General features: G+C 46.3%; 1 protein-coding gene across 1 annotated transcript; it reads left to right on the top strand.

Moving 5' to 3' along the window:
• On the top strand, positions 1–27086 carry LOC144129850 (acid-sensing ion channel 4-A-like). The gene is made up of 10 exons (XM_077663916.1): positions 1–387; positions 3672–3826; positions 12498–12601; positions 13150–13243; positions 14977–15043; positions 15614–15721; positions 17707–17847; positions 24029–24057; positions 24702–24774; positions 26857–27086. Exons 1-10 carry the CDS (start codon positions 1–3, stop codon positions 27046–27048), a joined length of 1350 nt encoding a protein of 449 aa, XP_077520042.1. The 3' UTR covers positions 27049–27086.
• The last annotated feature ends 896 nt before the right edge of the window (positions 27087–27982 follow it).

Below are 27982 nucleotides of genomic sequence, written 5' to 3'. Positions count from 1 at the left end.
ATGACAGGCGATTCGAGCAGTGAAGACAGCTTTTGGGGCGCGTGCGGCCGAGTCTACGGCCAGCTTGCTCGGGACTCCGGCCTTCCGGGCGCCGACGCCCTGGTCGAGGGCGGCAAGGTTCGCCGCCTCCTGTGGGCTGCTGCGCTGGTCACTCTGGTCTACTACAGCGTCAGCGAGACGGCCGCCATCTTGAGAGAGTACTTCACGTACAGCGTGGCCGTCGCCTTCGAGTACAACACCAACGAGTCCTTCGCACTGCCTGACGTCACCGTGTGCAACGTTAACCCGTTCCGAAGGTCCGCTCTCTGCGCCCTCGATCCGACGGAGAGGGCCATGGACCCGGAGCTGGAGGAGCGACTCTGCGGCAAGGAGCAGACATTCAGAGAAGTAGGTATATGCGCTAGGAGAAGTTAAAGAGCACGAAACGAACTTAGGCGGGGCGCGTGATTTGAAGGCAAGATAACCGAAGGTCCAACAGGTTGACGTAGTGGACTTAAACGCAAGGAAAACAGCCGGATGGCGGCGAGAGCTCAGGTGAGATGAGATGAGATAAGATGAGATGAAGAAGCTTGCAAGATGATAAGATGCGCATGATACCATGATGCTAGACAGGGTAGTCGCAGATCACTGGGGTAGGCATTTGTGGTGCAGTGAATGGATTAACCTAACTCTTGATGGTAACGACGGCTGCCTGCGTTCTGACGCAGTAACCAAAACAAAACGAAAATTTGGGAGGTTCGAACATCGAAATGTTTAATGGAAGCAAAGTTAAATATCAGGAGAAAGTGGCTTCGAGTATAGGATATAACGCCGGATGTTTCTTGTTGTAAAAATATCAGACAAAAGAAAGATTGAGAGGGCAAGAGCACAAAAAAAATTAATTTAGATGTCCGTTTGCTTGTTTAACTGAAAACATATTTAATGCCATTTGAAAGTACAAGAATAGGGGAGTTTGGGTCATATGTTTGGGTTAGAAGGAATCCAGCTGCCTTTGAGGCCGCGAAACGCATAGGTGAGCGTTACTTTATTTGTTATTGTTATTGCTTGTTATTACTCATAGTTGATGAAAAAATTGTCGAAAAACTGCTTTAGGTACAAGATCATTTAGAAGAAAGTATACGAAAAGACAACCGCAGGCCGCCGCCAGTATCCTAACCTTTGACTTTCTCATGTCTCATGCGGTGCTCTACCAACACAGCTACAGCGGCGGCTTCGCCTTCTACTTTCGAAGGTAGTCGTGTGAAGTGTAGCCTAACCTTGAAAGTGATCACGAGCACCGCACCGAGCCATAGCGGCGCACGTCTTGTTTTAGCTCAAGTGTCACGTGTGACGTGCCCGCAGACGGCAGCGGACTGTGTAAGCCGCTTCTTATCTTACGTATAACATCAAGACTGCGAGATCCGAGTCCAGCCAAAACCATAATGCCACTTGGTTTGGGTTGAGAGACACATTAAGGGTTCGGGGTACGTCAGGGACAAGTGTATACGTTGCCTGCAGTTCTTGGCGCCAGTTTCCGAAAGTTAGAGAACAAAGGTGAGGGTCGCAGATCCAGTTGTCGACAAACAGCTCCAGTCGGTAGTAGACAAACATCAAGACGACATGTCTAAGGCTTCTGGCGCAGTTCCCGCCGGGCAGGGCCATGTCCGGAGGGATGCGGCCCAGAGTCCAAACGCGTACTGCCGCTTAGAGGTGAGGCGCAAAGAAAACTGCGGCTAGTTCGATAGGTAGAAAACCATTAAGGAAACAACCAAAAATGCGACACATGTACTGTATATGATCTAATCAAAGCATAACGTGTAAAGTAGGCTTACCAGCGCTCGAACGAGAAACTACATACAGTTCCGTCACACCAGCTCAAAATGTTGGCGGTACGATCATTATAAGTCCCACCAGGTGAGCAAACATTCGGATGAGATATTATCACACCTGAATATTCCTCCGGAAATGAATATTTGAACGCCGTACCGAATTGTTGAGTCGAATACGAAACGAATAAGAAACCAGTAAATCTTGTTCGAAACCTCAGGTTTCTGTTAAAGATCGATGGTGCACCAATTTGCCCTCCATCGGGTAAAACGCTAAAGTAGAAGCTTCAGTGGGGCAGTCGTATTCTTCCAAGGCGCCTTGGTGGCTAGAGCTCAACCACCACCCATTTTCGGTTAACAGTATGCTGCGCTTGGTATCACAACGTGACAAGGTCATTGTGCTACTTAGCCATACACAGCGGTAGTGATTTTGCCTCGCTTTGCCGGATTAAATACAATAAATTTGAAAACACCAGGCATAGCACGTTAACCGTCACTGCATCGTTTATCACAATACTGTAAGCGCGTGCAACACTAGCAAGCCGCCTCAATCGTGATTAATAATAATAATAATTGGTTTTTGGGGAAAGGAAATGGCGCAGTATCTGTCTCATATATCGTTGGACACCTGAACCGCGCCGTAGGGAAGGGATAAAGGAGGGAGTGAAAGAAGAAAGGAAGAATAGGTGTCGTAGTGGAGGGCTCCGGAATAATTTCCACCACCTGGGGATCTTTAACGTGCACTGACATCGCACAGCACACGGGCGCCTTAGCGTTTTTCCTCCATAAAAACGCAGCCGCCGCGGTCGGGATCGTGATTCAAAACCAGAATTCCGGTTTGGCCTAGCGTTTTCATGGAGGAAAAACGCTAAGGCGCCCGTGTGCTGTGCGATGTCAGTGCACGTTAAAGATCCCCAGGTGGCCGAAATTATTCCGGAGCCCTCCACTACGGCAACTCTCTCTTCCGTTCTTCTTTCACTCCCTCCTTTATTCCTTCCCTTACGGCGTGGTTCAGGTGTCCAAAGATATATGAGACAGATACTGCGCCATTTACTTTCCCCCAAAACCAATTATTATTATTATTAGTCGGTTCGTTGCAAGATACAGAAGAAACGAGCGCAGCTAAACAAGGACATATTAATATTAATATTTGGTTTTTGGGAAAAGGAAATGGCGCAGTATCTGTCTCATATATCGTTGGACACCCGAACAGCGCCGTAAGGGGAGGGATAAGGAGGGAGTGAAAGAAGAAAGGAAGAGAGAGGTGCCGTAGTGGAGGGCTCCGGAATAATTTCGACCACCTGGTGATCTTTAAAGTGCACTGACATCGCACAGCACACGGGCGCCTTAGCGTTTTTCCTCCATAAAAACGCAGCCGCCGCGGTCGGGTTCGAACCCGGGTAAACGAGGACATCAAAGACACACACAAGGCAAGCCGGGCGCTGTCCTGTGTTATGTGCGTTTTTCATGCCCTTTAGTGGCGCTGGTTTCATCTGTGTCCAAGCAACAGTGTACCAAAATGGCGTTCCAAAATAATAATTATAATAATAATAATAATAATAATAATAATAATAATAATAATAATAATAATAATAATAATAATAATTGGTTTTTGGTGGAATGGAAATGGCGCAGTATCTGTCTCATATATCGTTGGACACCTGAACCGCGCCGTAAGGGAAGGGATAAAGGAGGGAGTGAAAGAAGATAGTTGAAGTTCTGCTCTCCATATAGTGTACTCAAAATTGGTCTGGGCTGCCCCCTGCCCCTTTCTCCCGATGATTCAAGCAAACAGTCTTACTCCTTTGCACAAAGTCTCTTGACCCACCCCTCCCCCCTGTTTTACAAGGCTCACGTCGTGTGCAGGCCAACACGGACGACCTGAGGCTTCAGCAGCGCCTCTCGGACTGGATCTCCCAGCAGAAGGCGATCAACCGGGAGCGGCTCAAGACGCTTGGCCATCAGTTCGAGAACCTTGTACTCGACTGCACCTACCATGCGCAGAACTGCAGCGACGAGGCGTGAGGGGATGTTTCCATCAGTCCAGAGGACAGACGCACGCGAGTGCAATGCTTACCCGACAGCGTCATAATAGCATTTTACCCGTTCTGCTGTTTGCAATGTAGAATGAAATTTTTTTTATATATTGTTCACGATAACAATCAATATATCTGTAGATCCTCCGTCAGCAGGATTGCAATTTTTTTTCGTATTAACGTTTCTGCTATCGTCTTTGTTCGCGGAAGAACTACTACTTCCGTGAAGCGGTCAAGGGGGCGTCGTGGTAGAATTTACAGACCTGGAGGGGAAATAGAAGTTCCCTCCTTTTTGTGGTAGTTAAGTGCTGCCATCTATCGACCGAAAAAGTTCAAATCTGAGTTGCCTCGTAGCTGGTGAGCCCTTTTTCCTACGGCAGTCAGCGATGAAATAATTTAAAAGAAATATTTTGCTAACCATCAGAAGAATTGACCATTGCCTTCAATATTTCCTTAACAGTACCTTACAATTTTTCAATATTCAATATTTTTGTCCAAGAATATTGAACATGATTTGCCTTCTTTGAAGGTCAAAAAAGTGTGAGGCTCCGAAGTGCTTGAACGCGATTTACCAGCATAAAGTCATGCTGTGGAAGTACCTATGATCATGATTCGCAACATTACTGCGTTATTTGTTTGCATTCTGAACAGATTTGCAGTTGCTGTATATCTAGTATGGTATGGTATGGTATGGTATGGTATGGTATGGTATGGTATGGTATGGTATGGTATGGTATGGTATGGTATGGTATGGTGTGGTATGGCATGGTATGGTATGGTATGGTATGGTATGGTATGGTGTTTAACGTCCCAAAACGACAGCCTTCTTTACGTGCGCTGCCATCTCCAGTAAAAGGGGGCATTTCCTTCCGCTTCCATCAAAACGTGGCCGCCGCAGCCGGGAATGACCCTTCGCATCGGGCCTCAGAAGCCGAATGCGCTTATACCAGTGATCCTCCGCAGCGGAGTGGATATTTACTGTGGTGCGGTCACTTGGAGCGAAATTCGGTCTAAAGCAACTGGCTGTTTCAGGCACTCTGCCTGCCACCAGGCAGCAGCCTCTGTGTGCGAGCTACGCGCCTGGAAAATGAAGTTCATTCGCTATTTTCTGCGTCCTCGCTTGAAAAGCAGCACTTATACAGCGTGTTCAAAATTAGACTTTACTGTTTCTTTAAAAAAATGTGAAACGCCGTCCTCTAATGCGGCTTTTGCTCGGTGGTAATGCGGCCAGGCGGACACAAAGGAGGTAATAATTGTCCCCGTAAATTCAGTAATTAACTAAAGCTCATTAATTAACTTTTTATTGCCTGAAGTTGGCGTGCAAGTTTATATTGAGAAAGCTTCGAGGCAGTTGTTTTTCAAGGGCTATTCCATTTTGTACAATTTTAGTAACGCGCATGTGTCCTGAGATGCGCACGTCTAAAATTTCGTCCCAGTTCGTCTAATTACGCATGCGAGACAGCGGCTCTTGGAGTGAAGCACCTCCCTCGCGTGACGCAGCTGTTGCGTGTAGCACTCCGCCTTGCAAGAGTGTGCAGCGAGTGGCGAGATGGATGTCTTTTCGTTCTGGACCAGCTTTTTCCTTCTTGGTTATCGAAACCGATGAACCACTGTTGAGTCGGCGATAAGGGAAAGCTATTTCTTTAAGCGATCGTATATCTACAGCCGGCAGAAAGACGCGATGCCACTCGCTGCCTGCTCTTGCAAGAAGCAGTGCCATACGCAACAGCTGCGTCACACGAGGGAGGTGCTTCACCCTGAGAGCCGCCGTCTGGCATGCGTAATTAGACGAACATGGGACGAAATTTTAAACGTGCGCCTCTCAGGACACAGACGCGTTAATAAAATTGTACAAAATGGAATAGCCCTCAAAAGCAACTGCCTCCAAGTTCTCAATATAAACATGCACGCTAAGTTAAGCCAATAAAAAGTTAATGAATTTTAGTTAATTACTGAATTTACAGGGACAATTATTACTCCAATTTGTGTCCGCCTGGCCCCATTACCAACATGCAAAAGCGGAATTAGCGTAAGGCACTTCACATTCTTTTCAAAAATCAGTAAAATCTAATTTTGAACACGCTGTATATTCCTTCCATGCGCACAATGCTGCTAAAATGTTGAGTCTAAGAACATTAATTGTTTCTCTCCCTCTATTTTTTCTGGACTCAATGAGATTTCATATCCGTTCGCGGGCTACCATAGTGGACTGGAAGTGGATCGAAGATCGCGGGTGAAACGAGTGAAAAAAGTCTCCTTCACACATTTTTGTCCAACCAACACATTTCTGTAGTGCCTGGCCATAAATGAGGGTAAAGTTCTCTTACCAATACGCGTCGTGCGCATCGTCCTTTTTTATACCTCTGTCCCTCACTCCGGCCCCTAGTTTAAACACCTGAGCGGCGTTTACATGACGGGGTTGAGTTGAGGAGTTGAGTTGAAAACCGGTTACTGGGTGCACGTAAACACCACAGAGTCGGGTCCGGGAGTCGAGGGAGCGAGTCCAGTCAACTCTGCTGCAGGGGGTGGGTTGATTCACTCGACCGCAACGGCAGATAGCACGTAAACCGGATCCAGTCGAAGAGTCGAGTTAGTGGGAGGGAAGATGACAAATGTTAACCTGTTTTTCGCTTGCGCCGTCTCGCCTCCGAGATAGCGGTGTCGTGCCGCGATCTTGGGGGCTGCCACTGCCCTCTACCTTTGCCTGCTTAACGCTTGGTGTCGCTGTACTTGAACCGGTCTCGACTCGCTAAAATCGAGTTCATGTAAACGCGTAGTCGTCGAGGTGGGCTGACCTTGCTACACTCGATCCTCTGACTCAACCCGCCGCTGCCATGTTCATGTAAACGAGGCTCTGGATTGATTCACCCGTAGAACATCCTTCCCGCCGCTCCTGACCACTGCAGACTTTACGTCACGCAACACATCCGCGAGGAGCTGCAAATTTATCAATGACGTGACACTGCAACAAGAGTTTGCGTCTTCTGGTTGCTCGTTACTCACGTATTCTTCAGTAGTGCGTTGTTGTCAGAGTACATTTGAAAAGCTCGCCTTTTCGCGCTTATCTTCATATCGTCCAGATTGCTCTCCTATCTAAAGTCCTAGAAGGATCAATTAAACAGGAGGCACACTACAATGAGGGAAAACATAGCAATGAATCAAAGTACTTCCTGATTAGAGCGAGACAGAGAAACAGAAGAACGGAAATGCAGGGGAGATGTGAATTAGGCCACGCCCAGTATGCTACCCTACACATCCGACGGGGAACGAAGGGAGAGAAAGAAAGGGGAGAGAGGAATGGAAGATCGCTTTTGCACGTGTCCGTAGGCCGTTACTATGCGGGTACACAAGGCGCACACTGAAAGTTTATAGCCTTGAAGTATGTGAATTTAAACAGCGCCTTCATAGCTTTTCTCTGGGAATGAGGTTTAGTCCAAGGCCTCAGAATATTGGCTTCTGTAAGGTGACGAGGATCTAAGTGGTGCGGCGTTGCAGCCAGGAGGATTGGCTCACGCTCAAACCGAGGGCAGTCACAAAGTAAGTGCCCAGTCATATAATCGCACCCGCAGTTCTCACAAGCTGGTTGTCCACCATTGCGATTAGGTGGGAGTAGGCATTGTTAAACGCCACACCCAGCCACACGCGACAGAGCAGCGTACCAACGAAGCGGGAGAGGCTGGTTATTCAGTGGAAATAAGGGGTCGATGTGGTGCAAACAGCATGCCGAGTCTCCGGGGGTAGATTATGACGCTAAATTCGCGTTTCGTGCAAGCAGTCACAGATGTCTTACTGCGTCGGCTCTTGTAAGTGGTATTCGTGGGCCGAACTAAGTCACTTCCGACAATTCCGCTGTGTCCTCGTAGCCACTGGAAGAAGATGTGAACCTTTTTCAGTCCTTGCTGTTGTAAATGTCTTATCTCCACTACTATAACTGCTCGTGGCCGCCACAGCTTACGGCAGATTTGACACATAGGGAAGCTTTAGAATCGCAGAGCACGGCCTATTTATGGGGTGTTTGTTGACCGATGTATTGCACAGCCGCACGAAGAGCGGCCAATTCTGTCCAGGTAGTGTCCTATGTTAAATCATTCGGTCAATGATGGCCTGTCTAGCAGGAATGACAACAGCGCAGGCTGAACTAGTAGATGAGGCCAAGTCATCCGTATTTACGTGAGTACGGTCCCTGTACTCAGCGTCGACCAAAGACAGTGTAAATTGCTGAAGAGCTAGCGTAGCAAAGCCAAATTTCTTCGCTATCCCGGATTTCTAAGGGGCGCACACAGGACCCACAGGCACTATATATCGCAGTGGAAGATCGTACTGCACGGGTGGACAGTGATAAGATGTACACCACTGGTGGGCTGCTATAACTTTTTAAAAAGCAGCGCGCGATCTCTCTACCAGCACTGATAGAAGATGATGCTAGCGAATCCTTGTACGATGACGTATGTGAATTCACAGTGTGTCAAGGGTGGTCCTTTGTTAAATATGGTTGTATATTGCGATTACGATGGTTGCATCTGTTGATGCGCCCTGAGAGAGACCAAGGAATGTGCGAAAAGCCTGTTCTTGTACAGTCTGGAGGGCGCACAAATTCGTCTTGCACGCGTTTGAAAGCACAAGTTTACCTCATAAATCCCAAGAAGAGTGCTCTGTACAGCTGCGGCACTGACTTAACCGACGATCCTCATGATTTTTCACTCAAAAATCTGAGTACGTGAGAGACGGAGGTTAGCTTCTTCATCACAAAAGTACAATGCGTTCTCCATGATAGATTCCGGTCTATTAAAACCCCTAAATAGCGATGATATGTTAATATGAGATGGTATGGATGTGGATGGATGCCAGATATGGAGTCATACATTTGCGTGTAAATGCCACTAATGTGTACTTCCCGGTTGGAGCGCTCAGACCTTGCCTTCTGAGATAGGAAAATGTATGTCTGCTGCCCGCTAAGCCTTGCACGCACCAGGATAGGCGTCATAAAGGAGGCCTAACTGCAGATGTCGTCGGCCTACATAGAAATGTAGATTCTCGGGAAGGGTGATAAGCAGATTGAACAAAGTAGGGCTGGAAACTCCACCCTGGAGCACGCCCCTGTAGATGTAATGCACACATGTCGGGCCATCTTAACACCAGATAAAAAATGACCCTTAGGCCAGATAGCTTTCTATTCACATAGACATCCGACAGCCGGCTCTAAAAGCCTCCATAGAGGGTATCAAGGATGGCGCAATGAGGCGGGTTTTCGTAGGCGCCTTTGACATCAAGAAAAAGTGAAATGGACATACGCAATTGAGGCGTTTCTGTTGCTGAACTGCGGACACGAGATCAATGATGTCGTCAGAAGTTGAAGAGGACACTTAAGCACCTGCCTTAAGGGTACGACGCGACAGCGTTAAATTGTTATAATGTTCATATATGCGGCACATGGTCATTCTCGACTTTAATTCATACATCCCTGGGAGTCTTCATACAACTCCTGGTGCAGTGGTGCAGCGGTTACGCCACTGCCCTGCGATGGTAGGTGCTGCCACCGCTAGGGATTGTGCGACTCAGGTTGCTCTTCCTGAGCAAACCCTCGCGACCAATCAGTAACTTAACTGCCACCTGCCACGGTGGTCAGTTTGCTCACAAGCCGGTGGGCAAGTTGTGATGACGCTACAAGATCATGCGACCTAGGTAGCCCAATTAGGTTGCTTTTCACTCCTAACGCCAACCCCGGATTTTCTGCAGAGCGGAAGCCTTAACGCTATCGCGTTAACATAGGGGTGGCCCCATCGAAAGCCCATCAAGGCATTGGGGTAAATTTTAGAAATACACCGCAAAAATGTACTTCCAAAAGACGATGCCTCACAAGTCCTGAACTGGTGGTCTTTGAGTTCACGGGAGAACGTCCTGCCATTGGCCCACGGCGTCTACATGTTTCTGCCAAGAATTATGGCGAAAGGAAAGGCAGGGTAGACTTTTAAAATACCGCTGCCGGAGTAAAGGGCGTGACGGAAGCCACGTGGTTCCGAAGGCGATCTTATCCGGTTGCTTTGAACAACGGCCACAGACTATGCTGTAGTTGCTATGGCAGGAACGGCTGTAGCACCTTCCAGTGACAGATGCGAAGGGAGGAAAACAAGAAAGGGCATGTGAAAAAAAATGAAGCCAACTTGTCCGAACGAGATGCGGCGTTATAAAGCCGTAATTCTGGCGGGAATTTTGTCCGGGCGCGCTTTGCAAATGCCAAAAATGACACCGCAGTAGCTGTGGTGCGATGGTCTCTCTTCCGGCTTAAAAAAAAAGCGATCTCATAGCCTCTTCGGCATTTTTTCCTTTCTCTATGGCTCAAATGTATGGCGATACATTTCAGCCACGGATCACAGTGACACAGTGGCTTTGGCGTTCGGCTGCTGGAACCAAGGTCGCGGGATTGATCCCGGACGCGACGGCCTTATTTCGATGGAGGCGAAATGCAAAAACGCCCGTGGGCTGTGCTATGTCAGCGCACGGAAAAGAACCCCAGGTGGTCTAAGTTAATCCGGAGCCCTCCACTACGGCGTCCCTCATGCCTTATATGTCATTTGGGGACGCTAAACCACGCAATCGAAACCTAGTCGCATGCCGAGGCATGACCTTCTCAGTTACGCTGGCAGAGCACTGTAGTTGGGTCGATGCTATGCAGGGCACACTCTGCGAAATCGTGCTGCTGCAAATAGCTTTATTGTTTCTTGCAGCGTTTGTTTTTTCAGAACCTTAGGCCGCAGACAAAAAACAGCTGGTTCAACTGGAAAGCAAGACGAAAGGGCGCATGACAGCTGGACTATAAACTGAAGGTTAATAAAACATATATAGCATATAGCCCCATAAACCAAATAATCCCGTCCATACAGCGCGAACACTTTTTTATATTCCTTGATAGCCTTGACGACGACGGCCAGGAGCCACCTTAATTCTCCCCGTCGTGAACTGAATACCTGACAGCGTTTCAGTGGGTACCGGTACATTGCAGGCAGCGCGGAAGTGACCATAGTGACGCACAAGCAAAGAGCGCCCTCATCAACAGTCTTTGAACAGCGTCATATTCGAGATCGGCCACCGCCTGCCTGCATTGCGGTTTTGAGATCAGTGAGACAGCGAGACGCCAAGCAGACACATATTTTATAGAGAGACGTCTTCAAAGGCTGGTTCAGCCCATGACATTTCCCCTTCCGTGTGGAATTGAGCGTAAACAGAAATGTATACTGAGATTGTGCATTGGTTTCACGCAGTGGTACCTCAGTTTAATTACACTCGCGTAATCTTCCGACTGCGCTTTCTGCCACATCACAGAGATATATCGACCATGCATGTAATCGCAATATTCCCTGACTATGCGTGTCGAGACAGCCGGTCTCTGAGGACCTTGAACTGGGCGCTCGGCCCAGCGGTGGACTTGAAACGCTTGGGAAGGCGTGGCTCAGACTTAGTCCAGGCTTGGAAAACTGGCGAGGCAATGCGGGCGTTCTTCCGTCGGATCTTGACTCGCGATTGTGATTAGGAGCGCACATGTTGCTTTTGTGTATATTAGCTCCGCTTTCCTGCCCACATCCTCATCCTCTATTACCATCTTTATTGCCATTTTCTCTTTCCGCAGCTTGGAGACGTACTAACTATAGCGGGAGGGCTAACTATTACTTTTAGCTCCTTATTTATTAATTACTGACAGGGGTGCAGCTCACCGCAAGTAATATCCATATCAGTTTTTAGAAGTTCGAAACCGCAGTTGTCCTCAGCACTGTGGGGCAACAAATTTAGGTTTGGTTTGGTTTATGGGGGTTTAACGTCCCAAAGCGACTCAGGCTATGAGGGACGCCGTAGTGGAGGGTTCCGGAAATTTCGACCACCTGGGGTTCTTTAACGTGCACTGGTATCGCACAGTACACGGGCCTCTATAATTTCGCCTCCATATAGAAATTCGACCGCCGCGACCGGGATCGAGCCCGCGTCTTTCGGGTCACCAGCCGAGCGCCATAACCACTGAGCCAACGCGGCGGCTACAAATTTAGGCCTCATCGCGCCAAAATGCATGCGCTTTCGAGAAACTTGCAGACAAGTCAGCTTCTCCAGCGCACCTAATTCGTCGAAATAGCCACAATTTGTACGGCCACAGCGCCGAGAGTAACCGCGTTTTCGAAATTATAAAAACTGATATATTACTTATGGTTGATTACACGCCTCAAATTAATTAAGGATCCTAAAAGTAGTAGTTAAAAAGTTACAAATTCAATATTAGGCAACCAGCCTGCTAGTTAGAGCGTCTTAGCTGTATTCTGATGCACTATACACCGCTGGCAATGCTATGCGGAAAAAAGCGCTTTTCTAACTCAAAAATCTTTTTTTTTAATTCTATAAACTCTTAGGTGAAATACCCTGTATATTATTCAATGCTCCAATAAGCTTCACTTGATGGTCTAGAGGTCATCTGTAGTTCATATCTCTACATGGTGGCGTTTGCACTGGTTCCTATAGTGTGACCTACTCGCCCAATTGCCAGTTTCGTTGAAGGCTGTAGACGATGAGAGGCAATAGGTCAGCATTCGTCTCACTGATGTATAGTAAACGCTAGTCTTCCCTCGCCGCATTAACCTATATTGTATCTCTCAAGTGTACTTCTGTTCATTTTCAGGCAGTATCGCTGGATCGCCAGCGCCTCGTTCGGCAACTGCTTCTGCTTCCAGTGTGGTAAAAAAGAGCGGCTCCAGTACAACTCCCTGTCCTCACCATACGACGGTAAAACATTGCAAACACGCAACATCTGCGCTGAGTAGGAAACTTAGAATCCCGAAGCGCCTTTTTCTCTCCATTAAAGTTTTTAGAGCTTATTATTTGAGGTATCATGCGTTCCAATTTGTTGCCAACCTGTTTGTCAGCTAGCCGTACTGATACGTACTACCGAGAACAGTGGAGTATACTTCGGAAGGCAACAAGAAATCGCCAAAGCAATAAACTTGTTCCGTGGCTGCCTTCTAGGAGCCCAAGTGCTAATTTGTTTGCTCATTTATTGGAATGGAAAATTTGATTAATGAGCATTTCTTGGCAGGAGAGCCCAAAATAGCTGGCGGAGCCTTCAGGCGCTCAGCCTTCGCTCAGTTAATCAAACTCGGACAAGCGACGGTATTCTCGAGACAGTTCACTCACAAACGAAGTGCATGCCTGAGTCTAAGACAGTTTGTTTAGTTTTGAGTTGCATCTGACTTGTCTGGCCGCGACCACTGTGCAGTGTAAGAGGGTTGTGGAGTCCGCAGTCCTTACGCCCAGCTCTCTTCCTGGCATGACAGGTCTGGTGATGACACTGAACCTGGAGTTACACGAGTACTTGCCCACGTCCTACCAGGTGGGCTTCATCGTCATGGTTCACGCAGCCGGTACTCGGTGAGCCAAGATCGCCACTAAGCCATTCTAAAGACGATGGTCAGGGCGGTATAGTTCTGTGTTACGCCGATGGCTCTCTGGGTGTATAGCGAGTATGTAGTCCAGGAGATGACCCTGGACCACGGAGGAAGACTATAAGGAGCGGAAACTCCGCCGTCTGCGGCGACCAGAAAAGGTCCCAACCCCGCGGCGCCACTATCCTGCTGGCGGCGCCTGGCGGCCTGGAAAGAAAGGCGCTGCATTTTTTTTTTCCTGCTGCTTCTACGAGGCGCCGCAAGGCGCCGGCACTGCATGCGACCCCGTCGGCGCATACAGATGTGAATTTATCTGGTCGCCTGCGCTCGTTCGAGCAGACGGGAGTTTCACCTCCTGTATAGTCTTGCTGCGTGCCCTGGCCAAAACTGTCACAGCAGGGGGTAGGGGGAGGGATCGATGCCTAGCATTCTTAAAGTTATCGTCGCACGAGGACCTTCGTGCAAGTGTTTTCTCTTTTTCGTGGCTTCGAATTTGCCAGCGTCGAATATCGTGAGAGAAATCTCCGGCGTTTACCTCGTTCTTGACGAAAATGCTGCTAGCCAGCCGGGCTTGTGCCATTAGGAACACGTAGAAAGAAGAGTGGGCGGTCCTGAGAATGTGCCGCATCTCGTCATGGGACCCAGACGAGACCCCATAAGGGTGCGTACTATCGTCAGCAAATGAAACGCGATCAAGACGCACGAAATATTAGCAGGAAAATGAGAATATTGTTACGAAGACGAAGGAGATGGCAGTGGCGCGGGATGGTGCGCTCGCGCTAGGCCCACAGCCAATAAATCATATTTTCATCTGTCATCATGTCGTCCCGTTCCTTGGCTTGCCACCTCGTAACAATATCTTTGCCGGGGGAAACTCAATAGTAGCGCAACTTAATTGCTTGTAGAAGGCGCGAAGACAGTCCTCTAGAAGTGTTAATCAACCTCACATGTATTTTCTCTCCAGGGGCAATTATGTTTGTTGTAGAGCGCAGATCTTATGCGCCCGTTCGTGGATTCCGCGCCATAGTCGGCGGTCGGCGTAGTCGGCGTTGTCAGCGTAAGACGTCACCTGACAACTGTGGCAGGTAGTAGAAGCAGAGCGAAATAACACCTGTCACGGCGAGAGCGGAGGGATGGACACCCGGAAGGTGGCTGCCACGGGAAACATGCCACCTTCCAGCGGTGGCAGGTTGTTGCGCTCAAAATTCGCATTACCGAATATCGTAATCACCTGTCAATTTTTCGTGTTGGCTTTCCCAACTCTCTTGTACGCGTTTGATTTGTTGTTGATAGTACACGCGTGGTAAGGTTGTAGGGGGTAGAGAATATTACAAGACCCTCCCTTATTTCACGGTGAACACCACTCGGCTTCCGAAGATTTCTGTCGTCTGTAGCTTAGGAAACGCCCGCTAACCAATCCTGCTGGTTCACTCTTTGAACAGAAGAAAAAACCTGGTGGTAATGTCCATATTTACCCTTGTACGTCTTCCAAGGTACGACACGGAAGGAAATAGCCGCAAACACAACTGAAGGCAAACATGACGCGAGCACTTATAATGTGCATCATTATATGTGCATGCACATGTGCATGCTCACCAAGGGATACCCTTCCTTGGTGTGCATGCATAAAACTAAGAATATTGGCAATTTGAACTTCTATTTGAAAGCTAAATGAATTCGGCAAAACGCAGTGCACATTGTTTTGTTTTTTTCGCGCAGGTCTTCTGTGTGCAGTGATGGCGTCTACCTTACACCGGGCTACACAACATACGTCGGCCTCGATGTGGTAAGGTAGAAACTATTGTCAGTGTAACTCATTGAAAACTTCTTCGGTTAAACCAGGTATTCACATCTATGCGTTATTAATGTAGTTTATCACTGCAGTCTTTGACAGCGGCTCATAAGTGGCGCCAGTTGCAGCTAACTGGTGGAAAATTGCTTTTAAATCTAAAAGCGTATAAGAGTGCAATACCGCATTTCGCCCTCATTAAGACACCAGCGCTGATTGTCTCGGTCTCCATAACACGTTTTTATTTTTCTGTTGACGTGTTATGCAGACATGCTGCGTGCTGAATGCTGACCACATCGATTTTTCGCTATCTTCACGGTAAAATGTCTTCTGTTGATGCTGATATACACGAAGTTTTGCTAAACCCATCAACCCACAAGTTATGCGAAGCAGGGAATGCTTAAACTAACCCCATCGGTGCAGAGTACGTAGCATAATACCATCCTTTTTAGTACTGATAGTGATATATGTCTATTATTCCACATTGTCTCGCCGCCACCAGTGTATGGAAATTTCGTACTCAGTGAATCTATGTTGAGCGGCCTCCTGACTGAAACTTGGACGCAGCTGGCGCAGACGGGGCTGCCGTCGCCGTACGCCAACCCGTGTCGGAACTCGTGGCCCCCTCCCCTGCTCGGCTACATGGACAACATGTACGGCGTCTACACCAGAGAGGTAATTTTGTGTTTAGCCTCCTTTAGGTAGGTACGTGAAGTCAGGTGTTCGGCAGCACTGTAATTATAAACGTCAGAGCCAAACAAGACAGCGGGATGCATTTAGATTAGTTGGCGAGATCCATGCTTTCCTAGGCAACATAAACAATGTGTGACGCAACCCAGATGAACAGCTCTCTGTCCCGTCAAACCGAGCATTCTTTTAAATACGGACAACGTTCAAAGCGCCATTCACAAATTATGCAATGTTCATCCTGCAAACGTAGATAGGTGTAAAATAGGCTGAACATGTCTACTTACGCGGGAGAACTGGGTGAAAATAGCCTCCAGCGTACCAGAGGCAATGATAGTTTAAGAGCTCGAGAAGTTACTATTCAGACCCGTCCCTAGAGATTTTATGAGCAGCATGAACGTTATGCAACAAGCATACATTTATTTACTCGTGCCCAAAAAACGCTGAATTCAAGACTTATTGTTCTGACATTTTTTTCCGGACATGACAGCCTAAATTGATTAAACATATATATATATATATATATATATATATATATATATATATATATATATATATATATATATATATATATATATATATATATATATATATATATATATATATATATATATATAGCTAAACCTTTTAATTTTTAGCCACTTTCTTCATTTATGTCGGCCCTATATGCCCAACAGTATTTGTCAAAACCTAATTATATGGGTATACATCTGTGCACAGCTGTGACTGCTTCTTCCGGTTTGTCCGGAATCGTCTTATTGGAAAAATTAAGCCATGGGCTGCGTTCTACTGTCTAAGCAAATACAGTAGTTCATATGCAGGATAAGAAACCGGTAACAGGGGAAGAAGTAGGTTTTATATGAACACAACGTCACTACCGAACAGGCTTTTATCCCGAGTCTTAAATCGACAGATGGAACGCTGATAAAAAAAATTGCGTCATCATCATATCATCATATTAGAGGAATGCTTGGTGAGGGGTCTGAAGGAAATTTCGAAAAAAAAAAGGTTTCGAGAAAATTTCGAGAATCTGCATGTGTGAGACTGCGAAGTTTGCCTACTGTAGAATGTAATTATCTTTTTTCCGAGAAAAAAAAGACTGCTGGACTTATTTGCCATGTGAGCGGTATTAAAAGAATCATCTAAAATATGATGTATTTATGTCTTAACGCAACCCCTCACTTTATACCCTACGCCAGAAGTTTTTGCGGTAAATTTTCAATAAATAAATAAATAAAATTTTCATTGTGCGTTACAAAGAGTACTCCGGTCACAATTGTCAGGTGAGGTTTAACGAATGGTGGTTCATAAATACTTAAACGGCGAAATTAGCTAAAGACATACCGACATCCTAACGCCTAACACTTGAGCCATTTCGTTCCCGTGTTCATCTACATTAGCTGTCAATAATTCTTCGGACAGTAGACGCCACGACTTGTTGGAAGCGTGAAAGAATTAGCGACATTGCGCCATTAGTTCGCTCATTTCTTTGTTTTTCTGTGCTCATTGATTCCACAGTTTCGTACTATACTCATTTGTATTCTGTGCGACGCGGTTCTTTGTGCTAGATAGCTACATGACATGACAGTGAGTTGAACAGGCGAAACGATGCTTTCTGATTTTGTTACAAATCTCCTGACTGGGAATGCAAATTTTTCTTCATAAAACTCGAGCGGAGAATTTTGATCACTAATATCGTCGAATCTGATGCAATGTATGCTCCATACTAACTCCACGTCGTTGTTAAAATATTGGCTTAAACATGCTCAGTTTTACAGATGAATAGTACGCTTGCAACTAAAGCCTCTAGCTTCCAGAAGCCTTGAGTGCAGCAACACGGCTAGCAGGCCCGATCTTTGTAGCTCGATTCATCCGCATTTATGTTCCGAGCCCGACGGGCATAACCTGGTGGCCTCGTTTCCTTCCATACCTTAATTGGACACGAGCAGGACTGCCTGAACATGTGCCTTCAGGTGAAAATCGTGGACAAGTGCAAGTGTCTCTCGGCTCAGCTGCCGCAGATCAAAACTCTGGCGAAGAAGCACCGCACCTGCACAAAGAAGAGTGAGTCTCGCCGCGTGCTCTGCTTCAGCAAAACTTCTTGTTTTGGAGGGGTGAGCTGGTGCGCTATACACTGCTGTAATACTTAGCGCGAACAAAGATACACCACAAGATAGACGACACAAGAGCTAACGGCCAAAGAGTTTCTACGTGAAGTAAAGAAAAAAACAGGAAGTTATCAAAACAAGCAAAACGTGGGTATGTGCCATATACCTGGGGTGAAGAAGAAGAAGAAGAAGCAAAACGTATGGGCGAGCACGCCGTGATCCCTTACAAAAATGGTCTATAAACAGACTATACACTTCTTATAGACTCTCTTGTCTTCCTATAGATATTTCTTTTTGTCAATCTTAGTCTATAGACTGTCTATAGACAATAGTCTACTAAAAAAGTACGGCCATAAATCTATAGATTGTCTATAGGCTGTTTATAGTATTTGTATTGCCTATAGACTGTTCTCTAGGGTTTGTCTATAGAGTCTATAAACTTTATAGACAGAGGTCAGTGGACAATCGATAGACTGTCTAAAGAAATTTTATGTCGCATAAAATATTTTCTTTACATTTTTCTTTACATCGGGCTTACAGACAGCCGCTTCCTAAAAGTCATTCTCAATAGCGTAGAAATATAAAAATAAAAGAAAAAAATGCAATTAGTAGAAATAATGATTATAGTCATCGAAAAATATAACAGTACGCATGCGACAATTTTGAAACGTTCTCGCAACACTGGAACCAAAAGTGATCCGAAGTCCGCTGTTAGGACTACATGGCAGATCTGACTATCAGCCCCTAAAGAGAGCTAAGGTTCATTCTCAAGAGTCACATCTACCAAGACCAGCAGTGACGACATTGTGGAGTTCGTGGACAGCCCGCTCTAGCTTGTCTCGAAATCTCTCCTGTTAGGAGTATTCGGGCTGTAAAAGTTGTAAACGATATACAGCGCAATTGCGTTCACGACATCACTCCTCCGTTCAGTTCACGAAAAACAGCACGGTATTTCCTATGTGATGTTAACAACACTCCGTTTTGGTGCAGAGCTTGAATGCGCTTCCGAAGTTTCCGCAATCGAGACCAACGTGAAACTTGAGAGAGACTGCGGCTGCCATCGCTCCTGCCGGTAAGAACTGAAATCGTGTCTTTTTATCTTTTCTTCTCGTTCTTTCCGAATTTTCTTGCCTCTTTAATCTATCAGGCCAAAGTGCAATACGTTGCTCGCCTTTCGGGAAAGGTTACACTGAGACGGACCGACTGCTAGGCGTAATCAGCGTTCCACTGTTGATCCATTCATTACCGGCTCGATTTCAGGCCGCGGTTCAGACGGGCATGAAATACAGACTTGCCTGCACCGAGTTCTTCCCAGTCTGTCATAAAGCCCAGGTCAGGTGGGCGAAATAAGTCCCGCATAAGAGCCCTGTTGTGGAGCCTGTCCTAGCCGTACTCGGGCGTTGTCTGGAACTTCAAATCCTACTTAAACGTACCCCGCCGCGGTGGTTCAGTGGTTAGGGCGCTCGACTACTGAGCCGGAGTTCCCGGGTTCGAACCCGACCGCGGCGGCTGCGTTTTTATGGAGGAAAACCGCTAAGGCGTCCGTGTGCTGTACGATGTCAGTGCACGTTAAAGATCCCCAGGTGGTCGAAATTAATCCGGAGCCCTCCACTACGGCACCTATTTCTTCCTTTCTTCTTTCACTCCCTCCCTTATCCCTTCCCTTACGGCGCGGTTCAGGTGTCCAACGATATATGAGACAGATACTGCGCCATTTCCTTTCCCCCAAAAAACCAATTATTATTACTTAAATGTAGAAGTTCAAGGCAGTTATTTGTTCAATGCAACGGTGATCGCAGTGCGAGATGACGAGAACCAGCAAAGAGAGCACAGGAAAAGCAGTGCTTCTCTAAGTGTGACTTTTTTGTATGATAATAAATTTTTTTCTGTAACAGCTCTTTAGGTGGTTTTATTACCGCGTTAGCATTAGAACAGTCTGTGCAAGCGAAAACTACGACCACCGTCGCATGTGGCGTGTGGCGTGGCGCGTCAGCTATAGGATATAACGAACCTGAGTATGCCACTTCGGTTATAATGGACTTTCATATGGTAACCTCGAACATAACGAGCATTCGTGTGTTAACCACGAATATAAAGAACCTAAGTTGCCACCTCAGAAATAACATACTTTAGTGTGTCAGTCTCGTATATAACGAACGTTTGAATTGGTTGGTTTTGGGGGAAAGGAAATGGCGCAGTATCTGTCTCATATATCGTTGTACACCCGAACCGTGCCATAAGGGAAGGGATAAAGGAGGGAGTGAAAGAAGAAAGGAAGAAAGAGGTGCCGTAGTGGAGGCCTCCGGAATAATTTCGAGCGCCTGGGGATCTTTAACGTGCACTGACAACGCACAGCACACGGGCGCCTTAGCGTTTCGCCTCCATCGAAACGCAGCCGCCGCGGTCGGGCTCGAACCCGGGAACCCGGGAACCCGGGAACTCCGGATCAGTAGTCGAGCGCCCTAACCACTGAGCCACCGCGGCGGGTCAAAAAGTTGTTTTTGAGGTGAGTAAAATGGCGCAGTAACGGTCTCACGTATCTCGGTGGACACACGAACCGCGCCGTAAGGATCGAAGGGATAACGTTTGGCTGCTAATGCATTCAAACGATCCACCGAAGATCGACGAAGAAATTTTTTTATTTGTATTGGCTTTATCGTCTAGGTATATGTTTATAAATCAACATTGTATTCGTCGTACGTCTGCGTAGTTTATGTTTGTGCTCTGCGATCGCCAGTTAAAGGCCTCTGGTTTAATTTCTTCGTCGAGCTTAGAGGCGACATCTCACGGTGACGGAAGTACGCATGCGGCCAACAAAAAGAGCACGTTGGCAATGTGCACTACGGTGCCACGAAGGCGTTGTCATCGTTACATTCGAGTGTTTGGTTTGACAAGGCTGGAGGATGTGCAGTATGTGCGTAAAAACCAGCGTGGTCATTCCGTGTGCAAGACTCTTGAAAGCAGTAGAAGTTTTCGCTTTGTATTCAGCTTTGAGACAATGTCACGAGTGACTTGGCACAGACGCAAAGATGGCGCATGCTGGGCGTCATCCTTCCTTGCAGGGACATCTCATACAAGCTCGATGTGACAGTTACTGCACTGAGAGAGGTAAGCACAGGCGCCGTAAAGAGGAAATAAGGTGAGCAAAAGAAGGCAAGTGAGGAACAAACTCGGCACTGGGTGCTGCCTAAGTAGGCAGGAAAAGTGTAGTCAAGTGACTCATGCATGTTTATGACATTAAGCGGCTATTTCTTCGCAGTACACGAGTTCGACAATTCTAAACTTTGTTATTTTTACTGTCATTCGTTCTGTCAATCCCTGACACATCTCGTCTGTTCTACATCTTTGATTTCGACATCACTTGTTTCCTAGAGAAACACAAAATAGCTTGTCCCCGTTCCGTGTTCAGAGAATAGTGCAGATGAATTAAAATGCAGGTGCCTTGACAGCCAGGAGGCCATTAGAAAGAGCTTTTTAGCAGTGTGCTAAACGACTGTGAATGCATATCGGAACTATCAGTTTGCCTAGTTTTGCAATCAGTGAACTAAGGAGCGCTGAGCTGCATTTGTTATCTATTTCGATATTTAAATCAATCAATCAATCAATCATTTTTTATTCAAGACAATAATACAAGACTATTGTCTTGGGGGACGTGACAAAAGGCGGAAAAGTGCCTGACGAGGTCACGCCACCCTGTGGCAAGCAGCGGTTTGACACTCATGCAGAGTTTCAACGGAGTTTACATGCAGAGAAATGTCTTAGATGAAACTGTATCCCCCAACCCCCTTATTATATATATATTTTTTTTTACAGTGCAAGAATATGTACAGGAAACAGAGTACAAGAATAAGTGCAGCAACTTCTGCTAGCAATACATGTTAACAAAACACTTCCAAACATAAAATACATGTAAACTATCGAACTTGAAGCACATGGAACATAAAATTGAAAACAAGAAGAAAAACATGAAAACATAACACACTAGTCTTCCGTTAAGAATAATCCCTTGAGTGTTTTCTTAAACCTGCTTAATGAAAGATTTTCAGTTAATAGGTCGTGAATGACGGGATAGTTGTTTAGTAAATCTGCTATCTGACAGCTTAATCTTTGATGTCCATAGTTTGTTCGAGCTCGGGGCTTGACTATGATGCTTTTTCTTAAATCGTACACACTTCTTTTTTCTTGGTATTTTGTTTCAAAGGTAGATTTATCCAACCGGTATTGGCGGTAAACTTCCAGGCTTAGTCTGTATTTGTAGAACTGAGGCATTTGGAGTATTCTATGCGATCTATAGTAGGGCGCACAACTAGAGGACAGCTCTAAGTTACTGATAGCGCGTATTGCTCTTTTTTGTATTGATAGTAAGGAATCTAAATTTGTTTTCGTTGTGGTTTGCCACACAAGAGAACAATAGCTAAAACGTGAATGTATAAGGGAGTAGTACACTAGTCGTTTGATAGAAGCTGGCAGGTAACACCTCAGTCTGTTTAAGATGCCTAAGGCACGAGAGAGATCAGTTCTAAGTGTGTGGATGTGAGCATTCCATAAGAGATTTTCGTGGAATGTCACACCTAGAAATCTGGTAGTAGAAGACTGTTGTATGTCCAGGCCATTAAATTTTAAACACGGAATTGTATACATTTCTGTACCTTTGGAACGAAAGAGTACATACTTTGTTTTGTTTATGTTTAATGCGAGCCGGTTACTTCCCAGCCATGAGGTTAAGCCCAACATCCAATTGTTCGCCTTTCTGAACAGCGCATCTAAATCCCTACCCGAAAAGAACACATTGGTGTCGTCCGCATATAAAACCAAATTCGAGGCACCCGGTATATTTACAATATCATTAATATAGATGAGAAATAAGACTGGCCCTAGGATGGACCCTTGTGGTACACCATACAACAGAGTGTTTGTCTCTGAACATTCACCATTGATGACAGTATACTGCTCACGTGAAGTTAAATAACTCATGAGGAGAGTACCAGCTATACCCCTGACACCGTAATGCTGAAGCTTTTACTTAGTACGACACACCGATTATTGATAGGATGAATGAGATGTTCTTTGAGAGAGCAAAGTCAACAGGCCAGCAATCATTAAAATAAAGTGCAATTCTTACACAGTACGAGTCTGCGAATAGTGCATCTTCCAAACCGAATCGAATACGAATCAAATATTTGTACTAGTATTCGCTACTTGTGCGAAAGTTCGTGCAAAATGAGCAATCATGCGAAACACTGAAGCGCCAGCGGCGGCGCTGCAGTATGCTGCTATAATTTATGGAGCTAAAGCTATAGCTGTTAAAGTTTAACACTAATCAATACTAAGAGGTCCCAGCACGAAGCCAGTATATTAACCCTGCAACCACCAAACTATAACGTATTAGAAAGTTATCTTTTGCTATTGATGATGAAAGAGAATTGACTATAGCAACACCTCAGGCATGAGACGGGCGACAGCTACGCATACGTATGAGCCATGGCCTCCGAGATCGGGCTTCAGGGAAGGGTTTGCTGAACTTGCCTGAGCCCTGCCGCATCCTCCAGTTTTAGAGGCCGGTGAGCATTGTAAACTGCGTCGCGCTGCTGAACCCTTCATTCCGCGCATACTGATCGCATCAGTACTGTACGTGGTGGCACTGTGGGCCCTGTTTTTGCAACAGTCGTCGAAGAAATGTACAGCGTGCCTTATCAGAAAAAACCTTGTTCTAATTATCCCAAAAGTGTTCTAAAAGTTGAGTGCCCGTTCGATTCGTTTCGAATAATTTTTAACATACACTATTTGATTCGTTCGAGTAGTTGACTAGGCGGATATTCGATTCACTATTCGTAATATTCGAAGAGTGACACACTCCTGTCATATAGCGTTAAGCAATCTCGAAACATTACTTCGAATATTTGTACAGTGAATACTGATGAAAGGAAGTACCGAAAAACACGGCGCCGTTAAGGTCATTTGAGTGACCGTCGAGCCCTCCACCGTATAACTCATAAACGTCACAGACGTCGTGATGTATTCAGAAAGGTCAGCGATTGTGAAAGCATGTGAACGTTGGTGTGGTGAGATAGTAGTGAAAAGATACGCCTGCTGAGAAAGCATCCTTGCAGCACGGCTTTTTGCAGCAGTATACAAAGCGCAATAGGTGGATGCGGCTGTCTTACCGATTTCAATTCTCATATTGCAGGGTATCTCGGGACAGCCCAAGGAGCACGGGTATGATGCTCACCGAGCTCTTCTGATGCACACGAGACAGGGCATGCGAAAACGCCGACTTCTCACCTTGTCTTTAACTTCTCACCTTGTCTTGTGTTGCGTGCTTTCCGTACACTGTCAAACGCGCTCCCCTATTTTTGTTTGTTCGTTAAGCCCTATTTCTTACGCACACTAGCCCCCTGTTAGCTCTCGCTTAGCCCTTTGAACAAGAAGTAAACTTGAAGTCCGAGAAGCGTGCCTTTCTTTTCACCCATCAGATGTGTTCGCGGCCAAGTGAGCCTCTTCCCTAGTGAACTGCTACATGTGCACTTAAAGCAATGCCATTCTACAGGGTAAAGATAACCCGACTGCGGATATGCTATGGCATCATTAGCACGCTGTGGACCAGGTTAAAGAGCGTGCTCGAACACCTAAGCTGTTCACATGTTGCATTCTATGGAGGAGCGAAAACATGAAGAGATACACCACCGTCGATTTCTTACCATTTGTTATCAGGGAAAGAAATGAGCTGCGCAACATTTCCTCCACACAGCTTTTCTTGTGTAACAGCATGACAGAAGGCAGTGTTGTGCGCGTTATAAACTATGTGGCGCTAAACTTCTCACTCTCGGCTTATTTTTTGCTTTATTTTTTTCCTGACGTAGGCCACCGGCTCGCCTGGTCCTGTATTTCAACAGCCTCACCTACGAGCACATAAGATCAGTACCGAAATACGATGTGAGTACGGGGAACTACTCAACGTCCTAAAAACGTTAAGCCGAGTCCTGCTGCGTACCTTAGGCGGCCAGACGCCGGAAGTCACACTAGCACTGAGTTACAGACTCTGCGCAAGTAACTGACAACAGTCTAAGACAAAATATCTGTGATTCGCATCAATTTAGATCAGAATGAAGATGAGGCGGAAGTTACGCCTCAGCGTTTTGCTGGCCGGTTGTAATTTATTAGCCTAATAACCGTGATAACTCCCGTCCCCAATCTCTGCCTCCGGACAGGCCATTAAGGAAGCGTGCCAGGCAGGAAGACACAATCGCTGCAGTTCTATTTACCGAGTGTTTACAGGAGGCATTTAGAAATCTCGATTGGGAAGAATTGGGGATGATAGTTAGCGAGAAGTAACTTAGTAACCTGCGATTCACTGATGATGTTGCCTTGCTAAATAACTCAGAGGACAAATTGCAAAGCATGGTCAATGACATCGACAGGCGGAGCACAATGGTGGGGCTAGAATTGATATCGAGAAAATTTAAGTAATTCATGGTGAACGGTAGCGCGAAATGAACAAGGACCAAAGGAAGAAGCAAGACACGACACGCTTCTTCAGTTGGTTCTTGTTCTTCTCGCGCTACCTTTTTCCATGAATCAAATTCAACTCGCCCAACTTTCAACCTTACTACCAAAAATTTTAGCAATGTTCAACAGTCTCGGACAGGAACAGCAGTTTAAGATAGGTAGCCAGGTGCTGGAAATGATAAGGGAATGGTTAGGGCAGGTAGTGACCGGAGATCCGGACCACGAGATTGAAATAGCTGCGACAATAAGAGTGGGGTGGAGGGCATTTCGCAGGTATTCTCAGACCATGAATGACAGTTTACCAGTATATAAGGACTGGATTCTACCGATGCTAACCTGTGGGGCAGAAACGTGGAGGCTATGGGAAGGGTTCAGCTTAAGTTAAAGACAGCGCAGCGAGCTATGGAAAGAAAATTGATAGGTGTAACGCTACGAGACCGGGAGCGGACAGAGTGGGTGAGGGAACAAGCACGAGTTAATGACATCCTAATCGAAATCAAGAAGAACAAATGGGCATGGGCAGGGCATGTAATGCGAAGCCAAGATGGCCGATGGTCGTAAAGGGTAACGGACTTGATTCAATATAAGGCAAGTGTAGCAAGTGGCGAGAGTGCGAGTGCACGAATGAAATTGGAAAGTTTGCGAGGTTAAGGTGGCCGCAGCTGGCACATGTCAGGTAAATTGGAGAGATATAGGAGAAGTTTTTGTCCTGCAGTGGGCGTAGTGAGGGTGATGATAATGATAAGTAATAATTTATTAAACATATTTCGGCACAATCACCTACCAGTGTTTCGCATGAAGTCGTAGTTTTCTTCTGATTTAATACCGGCTTTTGAGCGCCAGCAGCGTAATTCTTACGGAGACGTTGAGCGAGAACACATTCGTTTCATGAAAACCTGGCCTATTTGTTTTCTATTTAAGAGCATTTGAGAGCTATATTTAATAGTATCGTCATTACCAATCACTTTAATATATTGCGAGCTATACAGAAACTGCCACCGGATCTAAGCACGAAGAGCTATGAAAATGGCGCGCTGAAAATATTTTAAGGCACATTTGTGTCGAATGTGTCCAATATATGCTCAACTAAGAGGATGTGCGATGCCAAGCATTCTGTAACAGCGCTGATCAGCTGGAAAATAAAAATGCCGCGAGGCATTTTTCATTCCTCTCACTGTGTGAACAACTGAGGACTGCAGCATCAGTTTCGTCATTCAGTGTGCAAGCAGTTCATACGAGTTTGGCTCTACGTCAATGCCTTCGCGTACGCTGATTGGCTATAGCCCTAGCGCAACCTTGTCATTGGCTCGCAGGAATTCTCGCAGCGTCATGAACCTAAAATGTTGGTTCTGCGTAACGAACTCTTGGTGGTTAGTCACGTGACGCTCCTTGCGAAGGTGACAGGTCACTTCGCAGCACTTTCGGTTGGTAACTTACCCTTAGATATACCGCGGAAAGCATCTCCTCAAATTATTTTCTCTCTCGTGTGCGTAACGCACACTTTCCCAGGAGATCGGCGCGCTGAGCAACCTTGGCGGCGTCAACGGCATGTACCTGGGCCTGTCCTTCTTCGTGCTGTTCCAAGTGTTCGACATCCTGGTGGTCGGGACGCTGCGCCTCTGCGGACAGCTCCGGTGGGACGCAGGCTCGCGCCGATTCGTGGTCCCGGCATCTGAAACATTCCTGCACAGGCCCTCTTGAACATTTGCGCTGCCAGAATGACGCTCTTAGAGCACGCCAGACTACACTGTTCATAAAGATTCACGGTAAACTTCGGGCCAGCCTACGAATTTTCTCACCCGGAGTCGGGTTCATGGTGGTCGTCAACTCTTTTAGCAACTCTCACAGCCACCTCTCACAGCCACTGAGCTGTCTCGCTATCGTGCTATAGGTACGAAGTTCAATAGCGCTTTCTTCATAAGCACCGTGGCTGGTGAAGGGTGGTGATTTGGGCATGTTGGTTCATCACGGAAGACTAAATATGCAGCGCTTGGGTTTGTCTTTCTTCTGTCGTCCGTGCATTTTTTTTTTTTTTGCGCTGCATATTTTCTCTACGGTGGCTGGACGGAGATATGTGTGCAAACAGAGCACTTGGATTGCGAAGGCAATCTTTGGAATTGAACAGAGCGAAGACCACAAATATACAGATACACACACACAGTGGCCTAGCTACGTCGCCTCTTCTGGCACCCGCGGTGCCGTATGTGTTTTTCACCCCCCCCCTCACCCCCGAAGGCTGCAGAAAGGAAGTCCCTGCCGGTGGGTGTTTTCTTACAAAAAAAGGTAAAGAAAGGGTGTTCACAAGGAGCTATCGAGTTTAAAGCGATTATCTTTAAAATTTCAGGTCAGCGGGAGATATTTGAGCGCACCAGCATAGCTACGTGCATGCCCCACTGCCCCCCCCCCTCCCGCCTTTGGTTTCCGGAGGTCGGAAATGCAGCATATGTATACAGTTATTTTTTTTTCTGCGCCAAATTTCAAACAAAGGATGTTGCATGAGAACATTTCCACACCGGCCGTCAGACTGTAAGACATGGCAGCCACTATACAAACGAGATATCGTGCAATCTACGGTTGACAATTAACAAAAATGTTTTAATAAGTTTCAATTATTGATTTTAGAAGTGACTGTGCA

The sequence above is a fragment of the Amblyomma americanum genome, chromosome 4, assembly GCF_052857255.1.
Source record: "Amblyomma americanum isolate KBUSLIRL-KWMA chromosome 4, ASM5285725v1, whole genome shotgun sequence".
In the NCBI taxonomy this organism is placed as follows: Eukaryota; Metazoa; Arthropoda; class Arachnida; order Ixodida; family Ixodidae; genus Amblyomma; species Amblyomma americanum.
This window is presented reverse-complemented; position numbering and strand designations above follow the sequence as displayed.